General features: G+C 42.2%; 1 protein-coding gene across 1 annotated transcript in view; it reads right to left on the reverse strand.

Annotated features, from left to right (window-relative positions):
- The window catches only part of MGMT (O-6-methylguanine-DNA methyltransferase), a 139,867-nt gene that overhangs the window by 17,933 nt on the left and 96,934 nt on the right, over positions 1–25,000 (reverse strand). The window contains exon 4 of the mRNA XM_064663521.1: positions 13,876–14,033. Coding sequence (XP_064519591.1) covers positions 13,876–14,033 — 158 coding nt within the window. The remainder of the gene's footprint in view (positions 1–13,875; positions 14,034–25,000) is intronic.

Here is a 25,000-nt window from a genome sequence, read left to right on the forward strand (position 1 = left end):
AGCACCACGGTGAAAATTAATAATTATTTAATTACTAATTATTTAATAGAAATATGTTGTTTTAATAGAAAATTCAGGTTTTATGTATTTTTAGCTTTCTAACTGAGCACTGACATGAGGCACCAACCTCAGCCCACATTCTCTTGGCAGCACCCCACGGAGAAGGTCTTCCTAGCAGGCTCTAGGATATCCAGACTTTTCCATAAATCATTATCCATATGAACACAAGTGGCTTAAAATCAGCAAAACACTTACAGTTGTGGTTTAGGGACATCCAACTCCTACCTGGGCAGTGCAGGGAGCACGGGGAAGTTTAAGGAAGACAAGGTTCCCAAATCTGCAGCACCAACGTCTTGCAACTCAAATCTGAGGCATCAACAAAGACCTGTTGGTACCTTCACAATCCTAACAGGCTGAATGACCAGGGACAGGAATCTGATCCAGACTTACACTTGCCACTCAAAAAAATCTCATTCCAGGAGCAAATATTTTTGCTTTGTTTCAAATACATCAATTTTGGGAGAAGGAGATTGTGCAAAGTATGTAAAAGTAACCCTTTAATGACTTCATGAACATTTTTAACCCACACAGGAACTGCTATAGACATAAATACAAGAGACCTGCAGATCTGGGCAACTGAGAAACATCAACCAGCTCCTCATTCACTGCAAACTCAGCTTAACTTGTCATATTTTATCATTGTTTCATGCCCTACAACACTCTTTCCTGTTCTGGAACAGACACAGAATAGTCCTTCCAGAGACACCACGCACCAGCTCAGCTGCAATTTCTAAGTGACTGGGCCAGAAAATTAAATTTTTATTTTTCCATCCAAGATAGAAATAAATGAGGGACTTCTCTCCATTTCACTTTGTCAGAGCTGGTACTCACCAAGAACTTCACCTGGACAGCTTCTAAATTCTCCTCATCAGCTGCAATTTGCAGAAAGAGCTTGAGAACTGAACTCTGCTCTCACACAAAACCTCTACCAAAGGGCCAAGTGTGACAAAATGCTACCAGTGGCCATCATCTGACTTAAAACTGAGAAATTCCTGCTGGCTCACACTGAATGGAACTTCTGGTCACACCTCAACTCTCTTTTTTCCCATTTCTTGGAGTTCTTGTTTTTGCCTGGCTGATGCCAGGCCTGGGAAGGTCACTCCTCTCCCTCTCCAGAGCAAAAAACCTAAAAATTAAACTGAATTTACCTCAGTTTGCATGGTTGGAAATCAAGAAAAACACAGCCTCCCATGTGCTGCTACAATCCAGCTCTTCTGACTCGTCCTGTTAATGAGACACAGAAATCTGCCCAGAGTTCCTAAATAAATCAGAGGAGATGCAGTTTCCTAATTACACTGGGATTTTGGATGGGAAGGCAGGACCATCTGGTTATAGTTAGACTGGAACAGGCAGGGAGGTTCTGCAGAAAACTTCCCAAGATTTATGGATATGCTGCACGTGTCATTGTGATATTAATGAACCCAAAATACAAGGTGAAGAGAAAGGATTCAATGCTTACACGTGGTGATAAAGTACACCCTCCAATTCATCCCTATAAATTAAGCTCACTAACATCAAAATTTCCAACTCATCACGATCTTTGGTTTGAGGTCTTTGCTCAGGATCATTAGTGGTAAAACTAAACCTGGGAGTGCAAAACTGGGTAACAAAACTGAGCATAAATTGGGCAGCTTTGGAGAAATAAAGTGACAAACCCAAACAAAGACCTTGAATTCCTCTAAGTACACAAAACCCAGAACCACCATGAAGGAAGTGTGAAAAATGGGCTCTAAAATTAATAACATATATGTCCTACAAGTTTACTGTTCATCATCTCAGGGCTCCAACACACTCCTGTGATGGAAAGGAAAGAAACAAAAAATACAAGAGAGCTGGAGAGGGGCTTTGGACAAGGGCCTGGAGAGACAGGACAAGGGGCAATGGCTTCCTACTGACAGAGAGCAGGGTTAGGTTGGATTTCAGGAAGGAATTCTTCCCTATGAGGGTGGTGGGGCCCTGGCACAGGTCGCCCAGAGAAGCTGTGGCTGCTCCATCCCTAGAAGTGTCCCAGGCCAGGTTGGATGGGGCTTGGAGCAACCTGGGCTAGTGGAAGGTGTCCCTGCCCATGGCAGGGGGTGAAATGAGATGATCTTTAAGGTCCCTTCCCATCCAAATCAGTCTGTGATTCTATGAAAGGGGAATAAATCCCTCAATTTTGACACATCATCTTGTGTAAAACTGATTCTGCAAACTGGAATTTGTTACATTATCTCACAAGCACAGATATATTTCCTCTATTAGACTACTACATCATGTACTATATATTTGGAATGATACATATATATATATATTTGGAACTAGAGGATCTTTAAGGTCTCTTCCAAACCAAACCATTCTACTACCCCACAGCCCAGGAGAAATCACTTGCATTCCCCAAGAAGTACATCCACAAACCAATTCTATATCCATCCATGAAACAGGGCAACACCAAGCCAGGTTATTTGGGAGAAAGGGAACATTATCTCCCTTCAAACCTGTCACAAACAACACTTTCCCCATGCTGGTTCACCACTGGATTATGTCAGCACAGGTATCCTGGTGTTCTCTGGGAAGGCTGATGGCAGAGGACCCAGGCCTTGCAGGGGAGGGAGGCTGGGAAGCACCAGCATCTCTCCTTTAGTTTTCCTTGCTTCACTCATAATTGCTTTTTCTCTGCAATTCCACTTAGAATTACACCAATGAGGTGTTTTCGCTGTTTCATTTTTCAGCACGGCCCCAAATATCCACTCCCAAATGCCTCTGGAGCAAGAAATCTGCACCCCCAGTTGCTTTGTGAAGATCCTGTTGCCAAAGATAACCTGCCCTAGAAAATTAATATATGACACATGCAATGCAAATGTGCTTTGCTACGTGAACAAAGTGTCAGATCTTCGCTGGGCTAAAATAGGAACAGCAAACTCTTTAGTTTTCTCTAAGTTTCTTCGTAAATGTGCACGTTCGAAATAATATTTTTAAATTGCTTAAATGCAAAAAAAATGGAACTATTTGCTTACTGCACACAAATGAAACCAGTGTCAAAGCACTGATTATTTTTTTTTGTTTGTATTAATTCACTATTGAATTACAATTACTTAATGCATGAAGGTAACGCGCATATAGCACTTTCCAAACACTAATTCACAGATGATGCAACATCCTTCCAAGAATGCAGCAGCAGCAAATAATTCCCAGAATCTTCTGGCTTCGATCTCAAAGTGTGGTTTTTTTTTTTTTTTATTATTTTTTTTTTTTTAATTTTTCTTTCCTTTATTTTTTTTTTTTTTTTAAGGAGTATTTAAGCAACTACCAAAACAACTGGGAAGAGGTGAAGTGCGACTCCATGAAGTCACTCAGCCTCTTGAATGATACTGGTGCCATCACACAGAGCTGCTTAAATGAACTGCAACTGGAATTCCCAAGATCCAAATTATTTAAACAGACATCCTGGAAGCAAACAGAGGAGAAGTCCTACCAGTGACCCCTGATGGGATTTCAGAGATTAGAGGTTGCTCAATTAACAGGCAGCCCTAAAATCAGTTTGGAGGAAGTTCTCACAGGTAACCTGCCAGGAGAGGAGAGTCTTCAAAAGCACAGACAGAAATTTGGGTTATTTGGGGTGTGAGAAGCAGCTGGGGCTGGGGAAACACCCCTGTCCTGCACCTCTTAAAGAATTATTTGATTTTCCAAAGCATCTAAAGAACATTACAGGGATTTTAATAAGTTGAGAAGGTTAATAATCACACATTTGATGATCCTTGTGGGTCCCTTCCAACTCAGAATATTCAGTGATTCTGTGATTTACCTTATCTAACAGCCATACTTTTTTAAGAAATTCTGCAGTATCAGGAAAATCCTTCTCATGCTTCGCAAGCTGCCACAAAAAAGAGGCTGTTCCTCATCCCGTGCCCTCCTGCCAAACCCAATGAAGTCAGCACAGGCACAACATGTTTATACAACATTAAGGGTTCACGTTAAGCTGAAAGCAAGGAGGAAATTTGACTTTCAGATTGACAAATGAAGAGTGTCCGTGTATCCTGGTGTCTGCAACAAAGGAGATCGTTGTGTTCTGGCCCATGCGAAGCCGTGTGCGAATCCTTAACAAACCCTCCTCCCTGGAAGGATGGTCAGAGCTAAGGTCACAGCACCCTCCATCTGCATTTCAGATCTTGACTTTTGTTGGCTTTACTATTTCTTTTGGCATTAAATATGAATGATGTTCCCCGAAACATTTGGAACATTAATTATAAGGAAATCAACATATGGAAACGTACGGCTCCGGTCATTGTTCACCTACGGAACGACAACCAGGAGCTTTCAGCAAAGTGCTAAAATATAAAAGGGCCATATTCATTCATGTATTGGTCCAAGCTGCAGCACTATGAAGTACATCAAAAGGTGTTAATGGTTTCAATATTTATCTGCTGCAGGGAAGCACTCTAAAAAGAAGACAGAAAAAAATTCCTGCTAATGGCTGTGTCTCTCCATTAAAATGAAAAGCTTAATGCATCTTATAATCAGAGGACAATTTGCAAATCATTAAGAGAAATGTAAAATTCCATTAAAATACAAATCAAGAGTCCCTCACTGGACTAATAATCTTTTTGATATTATTTTGCATTCCACTATTTCTGTTCCCAATATCCAGGCACCACAAATGATCAGTTCTTGAACATGCTATTTACCACAGCCTACTTCTTTAACGAGAGACTGAGAGAAGTATAATCTGCTATTCAGAGCAGGTACTAATGAAGAATTCCATATATTCTGAAATTTAATTAAAACCCCAAAGATTTCAAATTAGATGCAATTTGAAATGCCTGGGGCAGAAATACATGCACTTGCGTGGCAAGGGTATCACGCTGAAAGTTGATACCGTAATTGGTCTTGATGTATTTTTGTGTTGCCAGGCTGAAGCACAGAACTCATAACCATATAAAAATTCTCTGTAGATTACCTGCTCATTGAAAATGCCATCACTCAGGTAGTTCTCTACTAAATTACCATGCTACTAAAATGCACAAAGTGATTCGAAGAGAAGAGTGGCACAGCTGGTCGACGCTGCCAATGAGTTATGCATGCGTCGACGCTGCCTTTTTTCTTAGTAAAATATGCTCAGTTGAATATTAAAATATAATTGGCATTCAACCTAAGTAGCTTAAACCATTTTGTTATCTTCTTTTAAACCGATTTGGCTCCTCCACAGTTATTTTCAAGGATGCGATTCCCAAACTAATGACACCATCACATTCAGCTCGATTTGTACTATTTTACATTTGTCATAAATAGGGACAATTTCTACAGCCTTCTAGGGATGTCCTTTAATACTGGCTCCTCTTGAACATCAAAGGCCCAATTCATGGGGAAAAAAGAAAGAAAGGGAAAAAAGAAGTGTGCCATTTATGTTGTTCTTGCATATTTTATTCAGAGAAGAGTTCAGGATGCAAATTTCTAGTGAAAAGTGTGTTTTTACACTTAAGCAAGTCCTTGTTTTTCCCAGTAAATAAACTGGTCAGGACATGTGGCAAAACATCTTGCAAATGGGTCAGAAAGGGGCATCCTTAGGTCAAGCAGCAGCAAAATATCTATATTATGAATTTTCTTCCCCTCAGAGGAATTTATCTATGTGTCCTTAACATAAAGGCTGTTGGAAATGCCACTATATTGTTATTTTCTGAAAAAAAATTAACAACATTACTTAGAAACAAGGTGCTCACCATAGTAACAGTCCCATTAAGCATATCTGAAACACTAAACAGGTTAAATGTATGAGTATTGATGATATTTCCCATCAATAAGGGGTTTTAAGGAAACTTGCCTGAAAGTTCATTAATAAAATGGGTGTGGGAGACTGTATTTATAAAACCCTTTCCTTTTATCTTGATTGCATGAGGTTTTATTAAGGAGGGGTGCAAAGGTTACGTGGGGCTGCATGTGTGGCAAGCAAGCCAACAAATCAAAGGAAAAATGAATTAAATTAAACTTATTCCTCACAGGTCTGCAATGAGAGCAGGTTGTGAGGTCTGGGTGAAGATGATGAACACACGACTCTGGATACCAAAAGTAATTTTCCTACACTGGTGGGTTTTTTCCACCTTCAATTCTTACCTTTTCATCTAAATCTCACATATAAGCAGCAATGTCAAAAGTTACTGTGTTGGTCAAAATGTTTCTTAGCTCAGGGTCAACTGATTCCTTGTATTTCAGGGGGAGAAAAAGGACCTTATTTTGGACAAATTCACTTTATAAAGAAGCATCACGTGCACATGATCTGCAGTGAAACTGGTCCCACTGCAGATACATGTAAAGATATAGATCAAAGAATCATGGAATGGTTTGGGTTGGAAGGGACCTAAAGGATCACCTTGTCTCTGCCATGGAATCCCAGAACGGTTTGGGTTAAAGGTCATCTCCTTCCACCCCCTGCCATGGGCAGGGACACCTTCCACTGGCCCAGGTTGCTCCAAGCCCCATCCAACCTGGCCTTGGACACTTCCAGGGATGGGGCAGCCACAGCTTCTCTGGGAAATCCATTCCAGTCCCTCACCACTCTCATAGGAAAGAATTTCTTCCCAATATCCCAGCATCAAAACATAAACCCTTCCTTTCTAAACAAAAGCCTGATTTTGGAATAATTTCAATATCCACATCTCTGCAGCTATTTCAGAGTCACCATGGCTTGCTCCAATATCCCCAAATTCTCCGGGAACAAGTAAAAATGTTGCATTTTACAGATGAACATTCCACTCTTACCTGAAAAGCTCTGTTTAGATAACGTTTTTTATTCTAACTTTGGTCAACCTGTAATTAACATCAAGAAAGGATTATCCGACTGAAAATAATTAATTTAAAAATGAATTTTTTAAAATAAGTGATCCTTTCACTGCCTTCACCATGGCAGGACAGACACATGGATCTCCCCACCCTTATTTCTCTTTTAAGGTCACACTTCAGGTGATAGTTACCCTACAAGGCTCCACCAAAAGCCCATGAACATCTGCAATCAGAACATTTGCACCTAAGAGGGTCTGAATTGTCCTAAATGGCTCATATTTGGCAGAAAATTTATCCTATGAACAGTGAACTCTAATTAAAAGATACACTTAAAACCACACAAGCTTCCACTAAAAATTATGGGAATTTTGCTCTGAATTCAACAGGAATTGGGTCAGGAATTTTGTAAATATTTTTGTTCTGAATGCATCTGTATTGATTTTTTGTTTAGTTTTTGTTTTAAAAAACATATAGTTGATAGAAAGCAATGGGCCAACTGAGCTGGAAAAAGAATATGAGATACAAAAGTAACTGGGCTAGTCTGGGGTTTTGTTGTTTCCATTTCTGAAGGTTGGGGAAGATTGATTTCTGTTTGCAGAAAACTGTAGGAAAGTATTGGATTGTAAAAATCCATTAAATATCTTGCAAAACAGTGACTTTCTCCTTATCAAAACTCTTCTCACATGAAATGCTAATAAAAGAAGATGCCAGTCTCTGGAATTTGAATTTTGAGTTGGCAGACAGAAATATGAAAGCTTGTCATCTCTTTGCACTTGAATCTGCCATGTCCAGATATGTGAAGTACGAACCTTTTTGAGCAGATTATTTCATATTTAACGTTTTATAAAAGCCTAAATGGAAATGTATTTGCATGTCTGATGAAGCTGCAGGGTTGAGAAAGGGAAAGTCAGGAACATTTCTCAACTCTTTTTTTCTTTACTGAATTGGATCTCTACTACAAAACTAAGAGAATTTCACAAATTGCAGCATAAATCAATGGTAAAAATGACATTTTGGATCTGTGCAGGGAAAGGCAAGTCTTGCCTCCTCCTCAGCAGGTGACTCAACAATGCAGCTTAAGAACAACATAAATATAAAAAATATAAATATAGAGTCATAGAATCCCAGAATGGTTTGGGATGGAAGGGACCTTAAAGCCCATCTCATTCCACGCTCTGCCATGAGAAGGGACACCTTCCTCTATCCCAGGTTGCTCCAAGCCCCATGCAACCTGGCCTTGGACACTTCCAGGGATGGGGCAGCCACAGCTTCTCTGGGCAACCTGTGCCAGGGCCTCACCACCCTCCCAGCCAAGAATTCCTTCCCAATATCCCATCTAACCTTGTCCTCTGGCAGTTTATACAACCTGGTGGATTCCCATTTTCCCAGCTGAATTGATTGAATTTTTCATTTTTACTGGAAATGATGGAACTATGGAGAGATGATACAGGGACAGGTTGGTTCCTGGTCTCTCTGTGGGCTCAGTTTGATGATTTTCCTATTGGGGATGGTTGACATCTGAAATCCCTGAGCACTCTCCAACTACTCCTACTTTTCTGATCAGGTTTTTTTCATATCTTCTCCCCTTCGAGCCTCGGACCTTCCCCCCTCTGCTTCTTCATTCTTGTCTTCTAAAGAATGACATTTTACCAGCCATTTCTTTCCCACTGAACATGAGCACAGAGTTCTTACACTATTATCCATAAACTGGCACCTGAGGCTTCAAACTTTCCAGCCTTACTTGACAATATCTCAACAAAGTCAATGATTTTTATTTTTTTTTTTTAAACTCTAATTTAAAGCAGAGGAAAGGAGATCTGTATTCATTTGAATAATGTAAATGCTTTTCTTATTTAAGCAATTTTCATATATAGAAAAGCTCTTTGGCTAAATTGTATATGAGAAAAATTTACTCTCAGGATACAGAGCACACTGTAATTAGGGTGAATAGCCATTAAAATCTTTTAAAACATAAGCATTTAAAACAATAAACTTTTTAAACATAAGCATTCAGTGTCTGTTCCATTTGTCATTTTAGAAGTACACAAATTACCAGCCCCACAATCCTGTGATTTGAGCATTCCAATAACAAAAAAAGAATAAAAAGATACTTTGGCCTTTGCTGAGTTACAGTCAGAAAACACACAAAAAAAATCTCCTTTTCTTTCTTAATTTGCTGCAGGCATTGGTTTTTTTTTTTTAATAGTTTAGAATATGCAAAGCCAGTAAAAGAAAGGTGCTACTGTGTACTCCTCCAGGAAGGGTGAAGAGTAATCAAGATGCAGTTAGGGAAGAATTTTCTCCATGGATGTTTTCCAGAGGGATAGATCCCACAGCCCTGCAAACCTAGGGAGCACGGGTGAGCAGCACTGGGGTGATGGACAAGTCCAACTCTGTGGAGGTGACACCAGAAAATGAAGAGTATTTTCAGCCCATAACTGGTGTTTGACTGTGTTCACTGTCCTTTGCAAGGGGCTGTGGCAGTTCACCAAACCACACTGCTCTCCTGTTTGAGTGTCTGAACAAGGAGGCTCCCAGGAAATCACAGGGTAATTATTGATTACAGGCCTGGGAATGTCATTTTGGAGGGAGAATGGAGGTGCTCCCAGTTTCTTTGAAGACTGTCTGCTCCTATTATGCATGAGATGTTTCATCAATATCCCCTCTTGGATGAATAACGTACATTGTGAACGGGAAATTTCAGCTACTAATGTGGCTCTTCCCTCTGCTCTTCATCCTCAGGCTGCTCCTCCTGGATCTTTTTGCACAGCTTTTCTCTGCCTTTGGCTTGCAAGATGACACAGATGAACACAGAATCATGGAATGGTTTGGGTTACAAGGGACCTTAAAGACCATCATGTTCCTGCCATGGGCAGGGACATCTTCCACTAGCCCAGGTTGCTCCTGTCCAATCTGGCCTTGGACACTTCCAGGAATGGGGCAGCCACAGCTTCTCTGGGCAAACCTGTGCCATGGTCTCACCACCCTCACAGGGAAGAATTTCTTCCCAATATCCAATCTAAATTGCCTCGCCTTCAGTCTAAAACCATTACTGCCCTAATGCCACTTCCAGACCTGCCAAGCCCTACTCCCTCACATTGACATAGGAATTCTCAGCTCATTTGAAGGAACAGGGGGACGGAGCTGGTCTGAGGGATAGGCTCAGCTTTACTTCAGGCCTAGACCCTTGGTACAAGGACCTGATGGAGGAACTCCACCCACAGGAACATAGAAACATGGCTTAGCACAGCTATAGTGCTCACCCTTTGAGGACAGTGGCACAGCACCGCACGGCACACAAGGAGCAGAAGCCCAGGGCTGCTGCTTCTCACAGGTTGAAGGAAAACTCTCGTGTGTCTCCAATTTCCTCTGCTCTTGCTGCTCTAATGAGCCATCTGGTCTGCAAACACACACCCGCTCCCCGGTGCCGTGGCCACGCTCCCGGCGACCGCAGCCATCCCCGTTGGAAACCACCAGTAAAGGAATGTCAGGGAATTCAGGACTGGCCAATTCGCCACTGCCTTCCCCATGTCACCAACCCACAAATCAACCAATCCATGCACAGGCTTCAAAACAATCACAGCATCCATTGTTCTTCCTCATACAAAAAGGGAGATAATGACCAGGATACATTAAGACCAATTAAACATTTCCCATTAGGAATATTTGGGGTTTTTTTCTGAGGTGTCCCCATCAGAGAAGTAGGAAAACCTTATTTTTCTTTACTTAATGAAATTCCAGATTGAGCACTGGTCATGACACAGGTTGTTGAAAATTCCAGATTTTCAATTACATTTAAAAAATAAATATATTGGCTGCATAGACAAAAATGGACAACCAGTAAGGTGAGAACTTCTGGAGGTGTTGGGAAATCAACTTCAAACTTCTTGCTCTCTCCAACTCCCTGACAGGAGGGTGGAGCCAGGTGGGGGTCGGGCTCTGCTCTCAGGGAACAAAGGACAAGACAAGAGGAAATGGCCTCAAGTTGTGCCAGGGGAGCTTTAGATTGGAGATTAAGGAAAATTCCTTCATGGAAAAGGTTGTCCAGCCCTGACCCAGCTGCCCAGGGCACTGGTGGAGTCACCATTCCAAGAAGTGTTCAAAACCCATGTGGACACGGGTTAGTGGTGAACATGGTGGTGGTGCTGGGTTGATGGTTGGAGTACTTTTAAGCATGTTTTCACCTTTTAACAGCAAATTAGAAAATTAAAGGCACTTTAGAAAAATGTAAGACATAGAATGAGCCACTGAAACAGCAAATATAGAATTTTTATAGAATTTTTTAACAGAGCAAATATAAAGCAGAGTAACTCTAATTTCTGAATTCGTTGATCTCTCTGCTCTTGCTATCTTAGAGGTGACTGTCATGACTTTTCTATCCACAAGAAACTATGTCCTAACAGCTAAAAAAAAATCAACCTAAAAGCAGCTGCAGAGAACTGACCATGAATTGAGAAATGCTTCATCACAAAGCACTTCACACTTTTTTTGTTAAATGGGGAACCTCTCTAGTGTGTTTGATGTGAGCAAAACCTTGCTGTCCTTGGGTGATGTTAGTACAGAAAAATAAAATAAAATTCGATATAAGCACTGATTAGAAAGAAATCAGTCAGTGCTGATCACTTTAGGATGGAACTGAAATCACCAAATATCAAAGAACCACACTGTAAATGATTATATTTACAGGGAAAGGGGGGAAAAGAAGGGTCAAAGGTTTCAATGATCACAGAAGGCCATAAGCCCAGACTGGTTTGGGTTGGAAGGGACCTTAAAGCTCATCCAGTTCCAGCCCCTGCCATGGGCAGGGACACCTTCCACTATCCCAGGTTGCTCAGGGCCCCATGAGTCACTGAAGAGCAGCTGATGAACGGAGATGTAAGAAAAGCAATAGGATGAGAAAAAGCCTTCTTGGCTTTGGATCCTCATGATCTCACTTATGTTTATTCTGCATTTTTAAGTGCCTGGAGAAATGAGTAGGCACTTTCAAATGTAAATGTGAAAAAGTAAATAAATACCAAATTCCTAATTTAGCAGAACTGTAATTCTGACGTACAGATAAACTGAAATGCAACCCATCATAATTAGATTTTTACCTTACCTTTCTCCTAAATAACTTTTAAAACTAGTTTTTACAAATTTTTGACATCTATTTCCACATTCCTTCCAATATAGTTTTTTTTTTCTATTTCATGAAAGCATTACTAGGAGAAAACAAGAGAAGAACAGAAATGCTCTCACATCGTTGTGATTTGAGCCAATTAATTCTTCATTAGTGTTTCCATTACGTCCGTGCCTTCCCCCAATAAAACACACACACCTGGTCCCAGTCCAAGAACAAATAACTGAACTAAATTAAAAAAACCTGAACCTGCACATGTTAAAATGAGAAAATTGCCCTCCAGCCCCTCCCCAGCACCCAAATTGTGCTGCAGGTGGTCAAACCTCATGAAGACCAGCCTGGACAGTGGGACAACCAGTCTCATCCCTCACAAAGCCACAGGAGCTGCAGAGACCTGCTGCTGATGCTCATGGCCACCATTCACATTCCATCCCAATCCTGCTGCAGCTTTTGGCTGTGTTGTGTTTTTGGGTAGTGATGAAGAACTTTCCCTCCACCCCCCAGAATTCAAGAGTGAGGATTTCTTTCCCTCTAGAAGCTTCTTATTAACAATGATACTTATTTTTCCAGTGTTGCCTGCACAGGAAGGTTGTTGGGATGGACCAAAGTCTCCTACAAAGTCAAGTCAAACCTCTCAGGGCTAAACCCCAAACCAGCAGCTAAAACATCAACAGCAGCGCTTAGACCAAGGAATTTCATTCACCAAGCTAAAAAGAATTCAGTTAGCCCATTTAGGAAAATTAATGAAAGTAAAAGCTTTACTTTAAATGTTTTATAATCTTCTGGTGGATAATCTGGGAAGCAGAATTCCCCTGATGTTCGGAGATGCAAGGAGAAGCAGCAGTAACTATTTCCCACCCGGCTTTGTCCGTTTTCACATTCACCCCAATGCTAAAGTTTTCACAATATGGCACTTTATTTCATCCCAGCTAACAAAAAATTCGTCAGTACCATCCTGGAATTTGGAAAATTCCTCACACAGAGGAGTTTTCATACCATGGAAGAGAAAGTACAGAAGATCCTCATGAAAACAAAGGTGCTGTGCAAAGCTCATGAAAAGTGAGAATCCCTTATTCACTGGGAAATGATGACATTCATGGGCAGACAAAAAGACACTGCAAAAATCAGACTTCTGAGATAATTATTACTAATAATCAAGTGATTGATTTCTGTTATGAGGTCTTGGGGAACATAGACAGTAAATGGGGGATGGTAAGGAGGATTTTTTTTCTCAGGTCCCGTTTTTATCTAAATACATAAATAGAACAACTTCTTGGTAAAAATTGTTTTGTTAAAAAAATACCAACACATTGTTTACAATAACTTTGAGGAATAAAACCACAGCTACCTTATGCAACTTATCACTGACTGCTTCTAAGGCCCATGTTTATTGACATGAACACAGAACCATAGAATCACAGAATTGTTTGGGTTGGAAAAGCCCTCTTAGACTATCAAGTCCAACCATGCACCAGCACTGCCAAGATCATCACTAAACCATGTCCCCAAGTGCCACATCCACATGGCTTTTAAATCCCTCCATGGATGGTGACTCCACCACTGCCCTGGGCAGCTGTGCCAGGGCTGGACAAACTTTTCCACGAAGGAATTTTCCCAAATATTCAACCTAAATTTCTCCTGGCACTCGTTCCCTGGGAGCAGAGCCCAATCCCCACCCAGCTCCACCCTCCTGTCAGGGAGTTGCAGAGAGCAATGTCAAAGCCTCAACCCCTCTTCTGCTGATCAAAAGCTACTTTAAGTGAACAACCCTGTCACTGAGAAGCTCACAACCCTTCAGATGTGTTCTTATTCCAACCTTTCAGGCAGTACACGTCGACAGCTGAACCACATCATTTTTATTCCTGCTGACCAAGAATGAGGGAGATGGGAGACAGCACCCCTGGATGATGGGAGCAGGGAGGGGATGAGTGTCCCGTGGCACTGACCTTGCTGGAGCAGTGGGTGGTGGAAGGCTGGCACGGGAAGGTTTGCCAGGGTGGCTGGTTCACAGAAATAAGCTCTCAGCCAGGCCGTGCACTGTTCCAGTGGCTCCGGCATCTCCTCCGCTCCCTCACACACTTCACAGGCAGCCGAGGCCTCTGCCCTGATGGGAGAGACAGAAATGAAAAATTACAATGATAAAAATTGCAAGCTGGTCTAGTGGAAGGTGTCCCTACCCACGGCAAGGGGGTGGATTGAGACAGTCTTGAAGGTCCCTTCCAACCCAAACTGTTCCGGGATTCTGTGAAAAAACTGAATGTTCACATTCTGTATATCAGCAGAATAAAATCCTCAAAACATTTAATCTGGAGTTAGACTCCAGCTATTTTCTGTTCAGATAAAGGTGACAGGATTCCTCATAGCAACAAAAATGCACACTCATCATCTCTAGAAATGCAACAATGACACAATGTTAGGTGCAGCTGTAAAAAAATCCATGGAAGATCGGCATGAAGAAAATGCTGTGTGTGAATAGGAAATGTCAGAGAGCAAGACCCAAACCCACAGTGGATGACACATCCTTGTGCTTCCGTGGAGGTTCCTCCTCCATGTCCCCCAAGGGCACAGTCCTTTCTCCCCAGGGACAGTCCCTGGGGAAAGGAGGAAAGGAAGCAGCTTTCTGCCGCTCCCGTGCCTTCCTCTGCTCCGCTTCCTTCCAGCAACGTGGCAGGTCTCTGCTTTCCTCCCCTGATTGAATTGGAAGGAAGCAATTGAGAATTCATTTGATTTTCAATGGCAGCTCCTGCTTGCAGGGTCTGAAGAGAAAAGCGAGCAAACAGAAAGCACCTGTAAATAAAAATGTGCTTCTTCCCTTGCTCCTTTTTTGCTTCTCCTTTGGAGGAGAAACGTGTGTATGAGAGCGATGAAAATGCGAATACTGGATTTGCACATATCCAGCTGTGTTTCCCAACCTGCACATTTTCAGGGATGCAGAGTAGTGCTGGGAAAGGGGTGGTGATGCTCTCCTGGTGCTTCCAAGGCTGTGACGTGGTGGGGATCTCTCCAAACTGCAGGATTTTAGGGTACCAACAAACAAACAGCCCACTAGTAATGCACCCCTGAGAAGTGATGGAGACAACACCAAGGGTGATGGCCAAAACAGCAATCCCTGTCAATAATCTCCTCATATCCAGAACCTTCAGCACCACTGATGAGCCATCCAAAGGTTTTCTGATTATTGCAGCTATTTTTCCCAGGCGGAGCCAGAAGTTCCTCAACAGCAGAGCCTTCTGACGAGAGGCTAGATGTGTCACAAAGCAGGAGGAAGGGGAGAAAACTGTAGAAACATCGAAATACATGTGAACCTGAGACAACGGAAAAGCAGAGGAATTGTGCCACCCAGTTGTGGGGAAAGAGCAAACCACACCCAATTCCCAGCACACTGCGAGGGAGTGACAGTATTTTGTGAGATCTCTCCGAGCAAAAAGCCAAAGCAAATGAAACCAGTGATGTTCCAGTAATGGCATCAAAGGCACCGGCTCTGCCTTTGCCACAAGGCACCTCTGCCACAAGGCACCTCTGCGAAGAGACTGAGTGTCTTCCCACTCCTGATGCACAACAGCCCGTGGAGCCGGAGCGACAGGATGTCGGCGGGATCAGTGGCAGCCCCGGCGCTGCCTCCGGACAGGATAAATGATGTGCTGGCAGGAGCCGGGTCAGGGCCGCTCTCAGAAGCGAAGCCCTCACTTGCCTGGTGCCTGATCAAACGGCCCTGCCATGTCCCCCAGCCCCAACTCACTTTCTGATTAATTGTTAACCACGTAATTACTGATGAGGAAGTGGCAGAGAACAGGAGGGACACAGAGATGGACAATTAAAACACTCCGGTCACACCAGAATCCGTGGTTTGGAGCAGAGGCAAAACAACACAGAAGATTCAGATTGGGATCCAGTTTGTTGGGAATTAAGTGCAATTTTATTTCTCCTTTTCCATTTATTTATCAAATTAATGCTTTTGATTTTTCTTTTTGTGTGTGAAGTAGGACCAAATTGCTTTATAAAGCTGATGTCTAAAGCTTATGCTATTTTTCTAATTAATAATCTTTCTCCTAAAAAAAAAAAAAAAGGTATGAGAATCCAAGCATCCAAGCATAAATTTTTTTACATGAAACCCCCCAATATGGACTCAAACCAAGCTTCCAGCACAAGGGATAATCCGTTATTCCACGCAGATACAACACAGCAAAATATGGCTCCGTTTTACCATGGATTGCTGGAGCTACGACAAAATAATAATGACAGAATATAATGATAACACCTCTGAAACCTCCACGAGAAGTTGGGAGACTTTTCTGCTCCATTTATCCAGAAGAGCATGGAAAGCGCTCAAAACTACAGTCGCCTTATGTTTTTCACATCATCTTGTTTCACATTCTCAGGAGTCTGGAAATGATTTGGACTATAATGTCATCATAAAACTGAACGACTCCATCTCCTTGGAGCTCTGTGAGCAGCAGCCCCAGGAGCTGCCAGACAGGGACCAACCCAACAAGTCCAAAATATCATCATTCACCCCCAAATCAGGAGGGGAGCAGCTCTGGGGAGACTCTGGGAGCCCCTTCCAGTGCCTAAAAGTACCCAGAGAGCTGGAGAGGGACTTGGGACAAGGGCTTGGAGCAATAGGACAAGAGGGAATGACTTCCCACTGCCAGAGGGCAGGGTTAGATGGGATACTGGGAAGGAATTTTTGGCTGGGAGGGTGGGGAAGCCCTGGCACAGGTTGCTAAGAGAAGCTGTGGCTGCCCCATCCCTGGAAGTGTTCCAGGCCAGGCTGGACGGGGCTTGGAGCAACCTGGTCCAGTGGAAGGTGTCCCTGCCCATGGCAAGGGGTGGGATTGGATGAGCTTTAATATCCCTTCCAACTCAAACCATCACACACACATTCCTCACTTCTATTGGGTGTTCCCTGTAGAAGTGCTGTTTGGATAAAATTTTTTTTTTTTTTTTTTTAATTACTGGTTTTAAGACCAGTGCCCTATCACTGCTGAACATCTCCAGATGTTTCTGGTGGGACCATTCTCCCAGCAGTTCAACACCAGACACTTTCCCAACACCTGCCAGCTCCATGGCCACCTCCACCTCAGCCAAGAAAGCGAACCCTTTGCACAGCGAAAATGAATTTCCTTCCAAGAATGCACTGACTCCTTTTCCTGTAGGATACAAATTCCACTTGCCAACATACACACCAAGAGCTTCAAATTGGCAGGGAGTTAAAAAAAAATAAAACCCCCTCATATTAATTTTGCTTGGCTAGAGATGGTAACAGCTATTCCTGGGAATTTGACAGCATTAATAAAGAAAAAGAACCAACATAGCTTATGCATGGGTGTCTTCTGCTGGCCCTCCTCCCACTCCTGCCCCTCCTCCAACTCCTGTCCTTCCCTCCTCCCCTTTCCCATTCCAAACCTGAATAGCAGGACTCCCACAAAAGGCATTAAAAATCCAACTGAAAACACCAGCTGCCTTTTAAAGGATTTTCTCAGGCTTCAAAGCCGTTTCTTGGTCCAACTAAACCACACATTTGTTTGAAAAGCAACGTCAAAGTGGCCTCAAAACAGGAAAAGGGAGCAGATGAGTTACATAATGGGAAATTTCCCCCTTGTAGGAAATTCCTCTGCTCAATATTAGACTTCTTGGAAGGTTTCTGAACACTCTACTCCATCCATGGATTTTCAAGAATCTCTACTGTCAAGATGGTCAGGAAAAAGTTCAAAATTAGGGAAAAATACCCATCTAGGAGTCATATTAACTACTTGTGCCTAAATTTTAGCAATGAATAAGAAAAAGGAGCCCTTCTTAATGTCCTGCCCTTGGTGATGCCCAAAGAAAGGACCTGTTCTTGGTCACAGAGGCACCAACACACAGGGTGGAAGCCAAAGTGGCTACTCATTATATTTTACCTACAGGAAGCTCAAGTCTTAAACCGTCAACAAGATATAATTTTATACAGGAAAATAAAATCAGCATATTCATCTAAAAAGAAAAAGAACGAAAAACAGAATATACAAAAAAATCCACCTGCTTTACTTTTGTCCCAAAGAATATAATTTTCTTTCCTTAAGAACCAACACCTTTTTCTCAAATGGGGCTAGAATGATTCCATACATAAAGAATGGGAAGGATTTATTTAAAATGCACCAATCTTATTTAAATCACTTCCACTTTCATCAGAGACTGTCACTGCACTTGTTTTCATTAGTGAATTGTGTTGGGTGCTGCCTGACCTCTCAAAAAATTCAAAGAGAAGGTTTTTGTATTTTCACCTGGTCAACAAGTAATCCCTGCTGTAAGGTTTTAGTTTGTATGTATTTTATTTAATTATGTTATTATTTTATTTTATTGCACTGTTTTCTATTTTATTTTACATTTTTTACTTTATTTTATTTTATTTAACACAGAATTCTTTTGTTTGCATTAACATGGCAGCCTCTAACATGTCAGCAGTGAGTTACATGTCTGTCTTAACTTTTTGGTTAATGCAAATAAATTGGTTAAATGGATGTTCAGCTGCTCATGACCGACTCACCTTCACAGCTTTACAGTGTGATGCTTTAATTAAAACTCCAAATTCCTCCAACAGAAAAAAAAAAGCTTGTTTTAAGCTATAAAAAGACACCTAAAATACATATGTATTTTTTAAAGGTGGGTGTCTCTGTGTGTACACTTGCAAGAGGCTTTTTTTCCAGGCCAGGGAACCACTGTTGCTGATCAGATCTCCAGCCTGTGGTGGTGAAGTGCAAGAGTATGATCATTCCTGACATGGGAATCCACCACAGCCCAGGAGCAGCCCTGCTGCTCCAGTTTTCCCACCCAACAGCTATTCCATGCCATTCCTATTGCAATCCCATGCCTCTCTTTCCATTACAGCCCTTTGCAAAGCCTGAACACACCAGGGAAGCCAGTTGGCTCCTGTGCTCGTGCAGCTGAGAGGTGTCTTCCCAAGGCTCCATCCCAGCCGTGTTTCTTCTGTGACTTCTCATGTTTGCATGGGATGAAATGAAGGAAAAGATGGTTTTAGCAGAGCGGGAGAAAAGCAGAAACACCACCTGTTTCAGTTTAACGGGCTCCTTCCAAACCACTTGCCAAGAACTGGAAGTTTCTACCGCGCTTCCAAAATAAACATGTAAGCAGCAGATTGGTTTCAGGATCATCCCAAATAGTTTAACCATGATGAAAATCAGAGAAATGCTGGGAGAAGCCATGTTTTAAAGGGGTAGGATTCCAATTATTTATTTCTCAGCTACTTTTTGCCTCAGTCCTTAATAAACCTTAACAGAAACAAGACAGACCTTGAGCTGCGTTGAAAGGAAGAGAAAATATCACAATGGCTCTGCTGGCACGTTCTTTGGGGTGAAGCCAAGAGCTGGCAGTTTCCTTAGAAAAAATATCATGAGGATGTTGTATTAGCTCCCATAACAGACTTATAAAGTATCTGTATATTTATAAAATATTTGTGTATATTAAATATAATCGATTGGTTGAACACAACATCCCAAGCTCAGTTCCACTGCCTGGAGCCACACACATCTGAGGGTTTTATCCCTGGAAAACTACCTCACTTCCAGGGGTTTGCCGAAGAAGAGATTTATAACTGAGGTACTGAAAAGTCGCTTTATTTCAAACTGGTTAAGAAATGAACCAAAAAAGTTCAACTCACAAATAAAAAATCTGAGTTTCTCCTATCCTGCAGTCACCTCCAGGTCACTGTTACATGTGGGCAGACTCAGATTAAATTATGAATTTTTTTTTGGTAATTTTTAAATTTTTCAATTCTGTAATTTTTTATTTTTTGGAGCAATTTCTGCAATTTTTGTTAATAATATAATTACTACAGAAATAGAGCTTTTAAATCAGAGTAAACTTTTACATTTGCAGGAGAACTCACTGTTGATCCTCTAGGACCTGAGTAGTAACTCTTGTCATAAACAGGCGTGAGCAGCAAGTATAATTTAAAAGAGTATTATTTTTAAATGGCAATTTTTGTTTGATCAGCAAATGACTGACGACAGTTCTCCACACAACTCTCAGACATGTGAATTCACCCAAAGTAGGGCCTGTATAAAAAGTTGCACTGTCTTTTTCTTATAATCACATACATCTGTGCTTGTCTTAGCAAATAATTTTTCTCTTAGAGAAATAGCTGGTGTGTTACTCTTCAAATGGAAGAATCAGTAATGATTAGGAAACCAAAATTAACATTAAAATGAGACTCAGTGACGTGGCATTATTTGTTCCACAATAAACACAGAGTTAGCTGGTGTTTTTACTGAAGCCTTTATTGTGAAATTAACTGAAAATGTATTTTATCCACACCTAAATGTCATTTAAATAGCCTTTCTTTGATAGATGAAGGCTAAAGGCCACCCCAAAACTGCAGCTGAATTATCTGGTCTCTAATGATTCCGAAACGATTACGGGATGCAGAGCAATCTCGTTAAATTTTATTCCAAAGCTTACTACACTTGTGTTTTCTCTTATTTTTCTATCAATGAAGCCCAGGAGGTTTAAGAACAATTCATTATGTATGAGACCCAACTTACAGTGCTTGACTGTTGATTAATGGCAAAGTTTGCTGTGTGTACATTTGCAACATTAGATACATACAATATGCTAACTTATTCTTCCACCGAACCTAATTATTTACCAAAATGACTACTTGAGACTACAATTTATTAAATGCATGCATCCAGTCTCGATTTGGCCCCAAAAGACAGCCTGGAATGAAGATCTTTTACTTGATGTGACAACTTCTAGAAACAATGTTATTAATATTGTAAATGTGGCAAATAAAGAGTTCAAATAGCCGGGTGGCTCTGTTGAATTTCTTCCCCACAACTGAATCAATGAACAAAGCAGATTTTTAGGTTTAAAATTCATGGAGAAGCACATCCTGACATAGTTTAATTTAGCTTCTTATAAATGAAGCGTCTGTATGATGGGAGGGAGAGATTAAAAAAAGGGATGAGAGCTGCAATAAACACAATAAACCCCCCAATTCGCATCGAATGGCCCCGATGCCGCTGCTTTTAAGACCTATTAAGAACAAATTGATGCATTTAGGGAAGAGCACAACTCAGGACTAAGACTTACTCCTTGTCATACAACCTGTGAAATATTTTCTCTATTCTGCTTTTATCTATTATCAAAGATGCAAATTCTTATGGATCTGATCAGTCAGGAATTCTGCATCCTGTCTTTAAGTCCTGGAAAAGAAGCATCTGCACAAAGATTTGGGCATTGTATACAAACTTCGGATAAATAATAATAAATAATAAAATAAATATAAATAATAAAATAAGTACATTAATATTCAAATTATCAACTGAATATAATAAATAATAAATATACACCTCTTGAGTAAAATACAAAGATATCCAAATGGCCTCATTTTTTTCCTCGATTTTTGCAATTAATGATGTTAAATTTAGGAACGAATCTGGGGTTGCCCAAGCCCACGATGCCTGAAAAGCTGCTGCCTGCTTATCCTGTATGTACCAGCAAACACTTCAAAGGAGGGAGTGAGACTCCTGTCTTCACATGCCAAGATAAGGAAAATCAATGTCAATGCCCAAAAGACTCAAGTGATAGCACTGAAGGTCATTAAATGCTACTCACTGCCCTGTACCATTAAAGTTTTGATTGGAATCCCATATAGGGAGACACAGATTACAAACAAGATCTTGCCCTGGGACATGGTACTGTGAGACCACGGAGGGAACAGTGACCGGACAGCGGACACTCCCGAGGAACACAAGAAACATGTCCAAGGAACATGTCCAATGCTCTGTGTGTGTGTGTGGTCTTGGCTTATTTTTCCTGAACATATTTATTGTGTTTTCAGAGAAGTGAATCTCATTACGGATAAAGGTCAGTTTAATGTTCTGCCCTTTTTCTACCTTGGTCTCCAACCATCCTCCTGAACTCACCTGGTTTGGACCATCCCAGTACTTGTCTGACCTCACTGCTCTACAGCAGATTTCATGGTCCACCTCCATGCTGGTCACCAATTCCAGGACTGCTTTCTTCTCGTTTCCCACCCACATCTTTTCCAGGCTAACTCTTGTCATCTCCAGATTTCATTCTGCACGTTTCCACCTCCTCTGTGCTTTCAGGAATGATTCAGGTCAAGAAAACCTCAGTTAGTTCTGGAGCTCATCAGCACCATAAGGTTGTATCTCCTTTGTGCTCAGCCCCACAAACAGCCCAGAGACCTTCCCCAGAGACCCACCTCCCTCCATGAATGAAACTCTTCAAAGACCTGCAGCTGGGCCCTATTGAGAGAACAAAAATACTCTGAGTATCAGAGTGACCTCTTCATAAATATTTCTGTTTCAAATCAGTGGGTTTGGCAGCAGAACGACCGGAAAATTTGTCGAAAAGACAAAAAACCCCAATTTCTGTGCATCTTCTTGTCGGAAAGGACCACCCTGTTCTAGATTGAGAATAGGGGAGATCAAGCACATGCCCAAAAGACTCTGAACAAGCCACAAATAAGCAGATGCTTCACATTAAATGCTTTAAAACAAGAAGTAAAAATTGAGCCAAGTTCCAAGCGGCAGCACACTCGAGATGTTCGGCAACATTAAGCATAGGTGATATCATCAGTTCTAGCTATAATTAGGTTAAAAAGAAAGTCAGTTAATTTTAGCACTTACAAGAAATTGTTACAAAACATTTTTTCTTATATAAAAGAACTCTCCCATCAGACCTGTGAGGTCGGTTTTATCACAGGCAATTAACTGTGTTAGGGCTGGCTGCAGGGGACCCTGAAACCACACACCACATTCCCTCTGCTTCCCCACTATCTCCTCTGGTTTGGGGTATTCACTATGATCCCCCAGTTCAGGGCAACTGCCACGCAGCATCACCTCGTACATAAACCCATCACCCCTACCCAGAACCCTGCCTTGCAGTGAAAGCCCAGTTGCTAACCGGTATCTGAAGTAAAACTTACATTTTTTCCACATATCTCAGATAGATATAATCCCAATTATGCATGGATTAAAAAAAAAAAAAGTCCAAAACCTAAGGGAGTTAAAATACACATTACAACCCTTCTACTGCAAGACCCAGGTCTCTGAGCTGGTGCACAGGGACACTGAAGGACAAAAACTTAAGGCTGAATTATTGGAACTGGGCCCTGACTTTGGATGTCCACCTTGACGTGCGTCAGTGCATGAATTCCAGATGACAGTGAGCACCAAGAATTATAACCAACAGCACCTGCAGATACTCCAGCCTATTAAAATGAATTAAGATACAGATAAATCAGGAACCTCTTAAGAATTCAACTCATCAGGACGTTTTTCAGAGCAAGTTCCCAGTGCAGGTGTAATGAAGTCTGTGCCCTCTGAGCATCTCCTGTTTGGGCCAACTCTGGGCTCACCTGACACCTGACACGCAGGATCTCCATCAGGGCAGACTGGCCAAGGACCTGATGTGCACAACTGGAGAATGATGAGAGTGTGTGGTGCAGTGACACACTGGAAAGAAGGGATGGGGCATCCAGAGGGACTTGGACAGGCTGGAGAGGTGGGGCTGTGCCAACCTCGGGATGCTCAACAGTGCCAAGTGCAAGGTCCTGCTCCTGGTTTGGAGCAAACCTGAACTCAGTGGGTGGAGAATGGGTTGAGAGCCGCCCCGGGGAGAAGGACTCGGGCTGTTGGTGGATGAGAAGCTCAATATGACCCAACAATGTGCACTTGCAGTCCAAAACCCCCCTGTGTCCTGGGCTCATCCCCACAGAGGGGGGAGATTCTGCCCCTCTGCCCTGCTCAGGTGAGACCCCACCTGCAGAGCTGCCTCCAGCTGTGGGATCCCAGCACAGGAAGGGACATGGAGCTGTTGGAGCGAGTCCCAAGGAGGTCACACAGATGCTCCAAGGGCTGGAGACCCTCTGCTCTGGAGCCAGGCTGGGAGAGCTGGGGGTATTCTCTTGGAGAAGGTTCTGGGGAGACCTTAGAGCACCCCAGAAAAACTAATATATGCCAATTAAAACAGCACTGTTAATAGATATACACTCTGCAAAGCTTTTCTACGGGGCTTTGAGACTGTCGCCCATGTGCTTTGGCAGGATCTTTCCCAAAATGGCACTAGCCATTGAAGAACTGGCTTTACCTCTTACCAATCTGACCTCAACCCCCAAAATACAACCCTATAACAGCAGGAAGAACAAAATATACACAGTATTTTCTTTCATTTGACTCACCATTTGTCAGCACTCCCTCTTCACTCTCTGGAACACACTACAGTGCCCCGGATCACCTCTTTGGAACTCTGTAGTTACAGCCCATTGTACATGCAAGACAGGCACTTTTGCACACACACATACGTAGAGAGCCTTTCCATGCCACAGGCCATCCCTGCATCTTCTGGATCAGGAGGAAAAGCTTTTCTCTCAGGTAACCAAGCAAGAATTGGAAAACCAGCGGGGCACATCAATAAAACCAATAAAAATACTGTTTCAAAAAACTGCTGTTACAATTAACTGAAATAACAGTCTATAAACTGCCACCTCAGAAGCAGCTTGTTAAAGGCTGAACATAGAAACTGTAATTTAAACACACTCTGCCCTTCACGGACCACCCTGGCCGCAGGATGTCTCTCATTTCTCCCATCTTCCCACTAACCTCTGGATCCCAGGGGGATACCTCATCACTGGGATCCAGGAGTTTCAGGACTTCTCTGTGCAGAGGTGCTACCCTACAATGTGGACCTCATGTGACCTTACAAATCATATCCAAACCCCTCATAGAGGACAGAGTGGGATCTAGTGGAATTACAGCCCAGGCACTGGCATATTAGAATGAGAGTGGTTTGCGTTGGAAGGGACCTTAATGACCATCCAGTTCCACCCCCTGCCATGGGCAAGGACACCTTCCACTAGCCCAGGTTGCTCCAAGCCCCATCCAAGCTGCCCTTGGACACTTCCAGGGATGGGGCAGCCACAGCTTCTCTGGGACCTGTGCCAGGGCCTCAGAGGGGAGAATTTCTTCCCCATACCCAATCTAAATCAACCCTCCTACAACTAAAGCTATTCTCCTTTTCCTATCCCTCTTGTCCTATCCCATT

This window comes from Pseudopipra pipra, chromosome 8, assembly GCF_036250125.1.
Source record: "Pseudopipra pipra isolate bDixPip1 chromosome 8, bDixPip1.hap1, whole genome shotgun sequence".
NCBI classification, from domain to species: domain Eukaryota; kingdom Metazoa; phylum Chordata; class Aves; order Passeriformes; family Pipridae; genus Pseudopipra; species Pseudopipra pipra.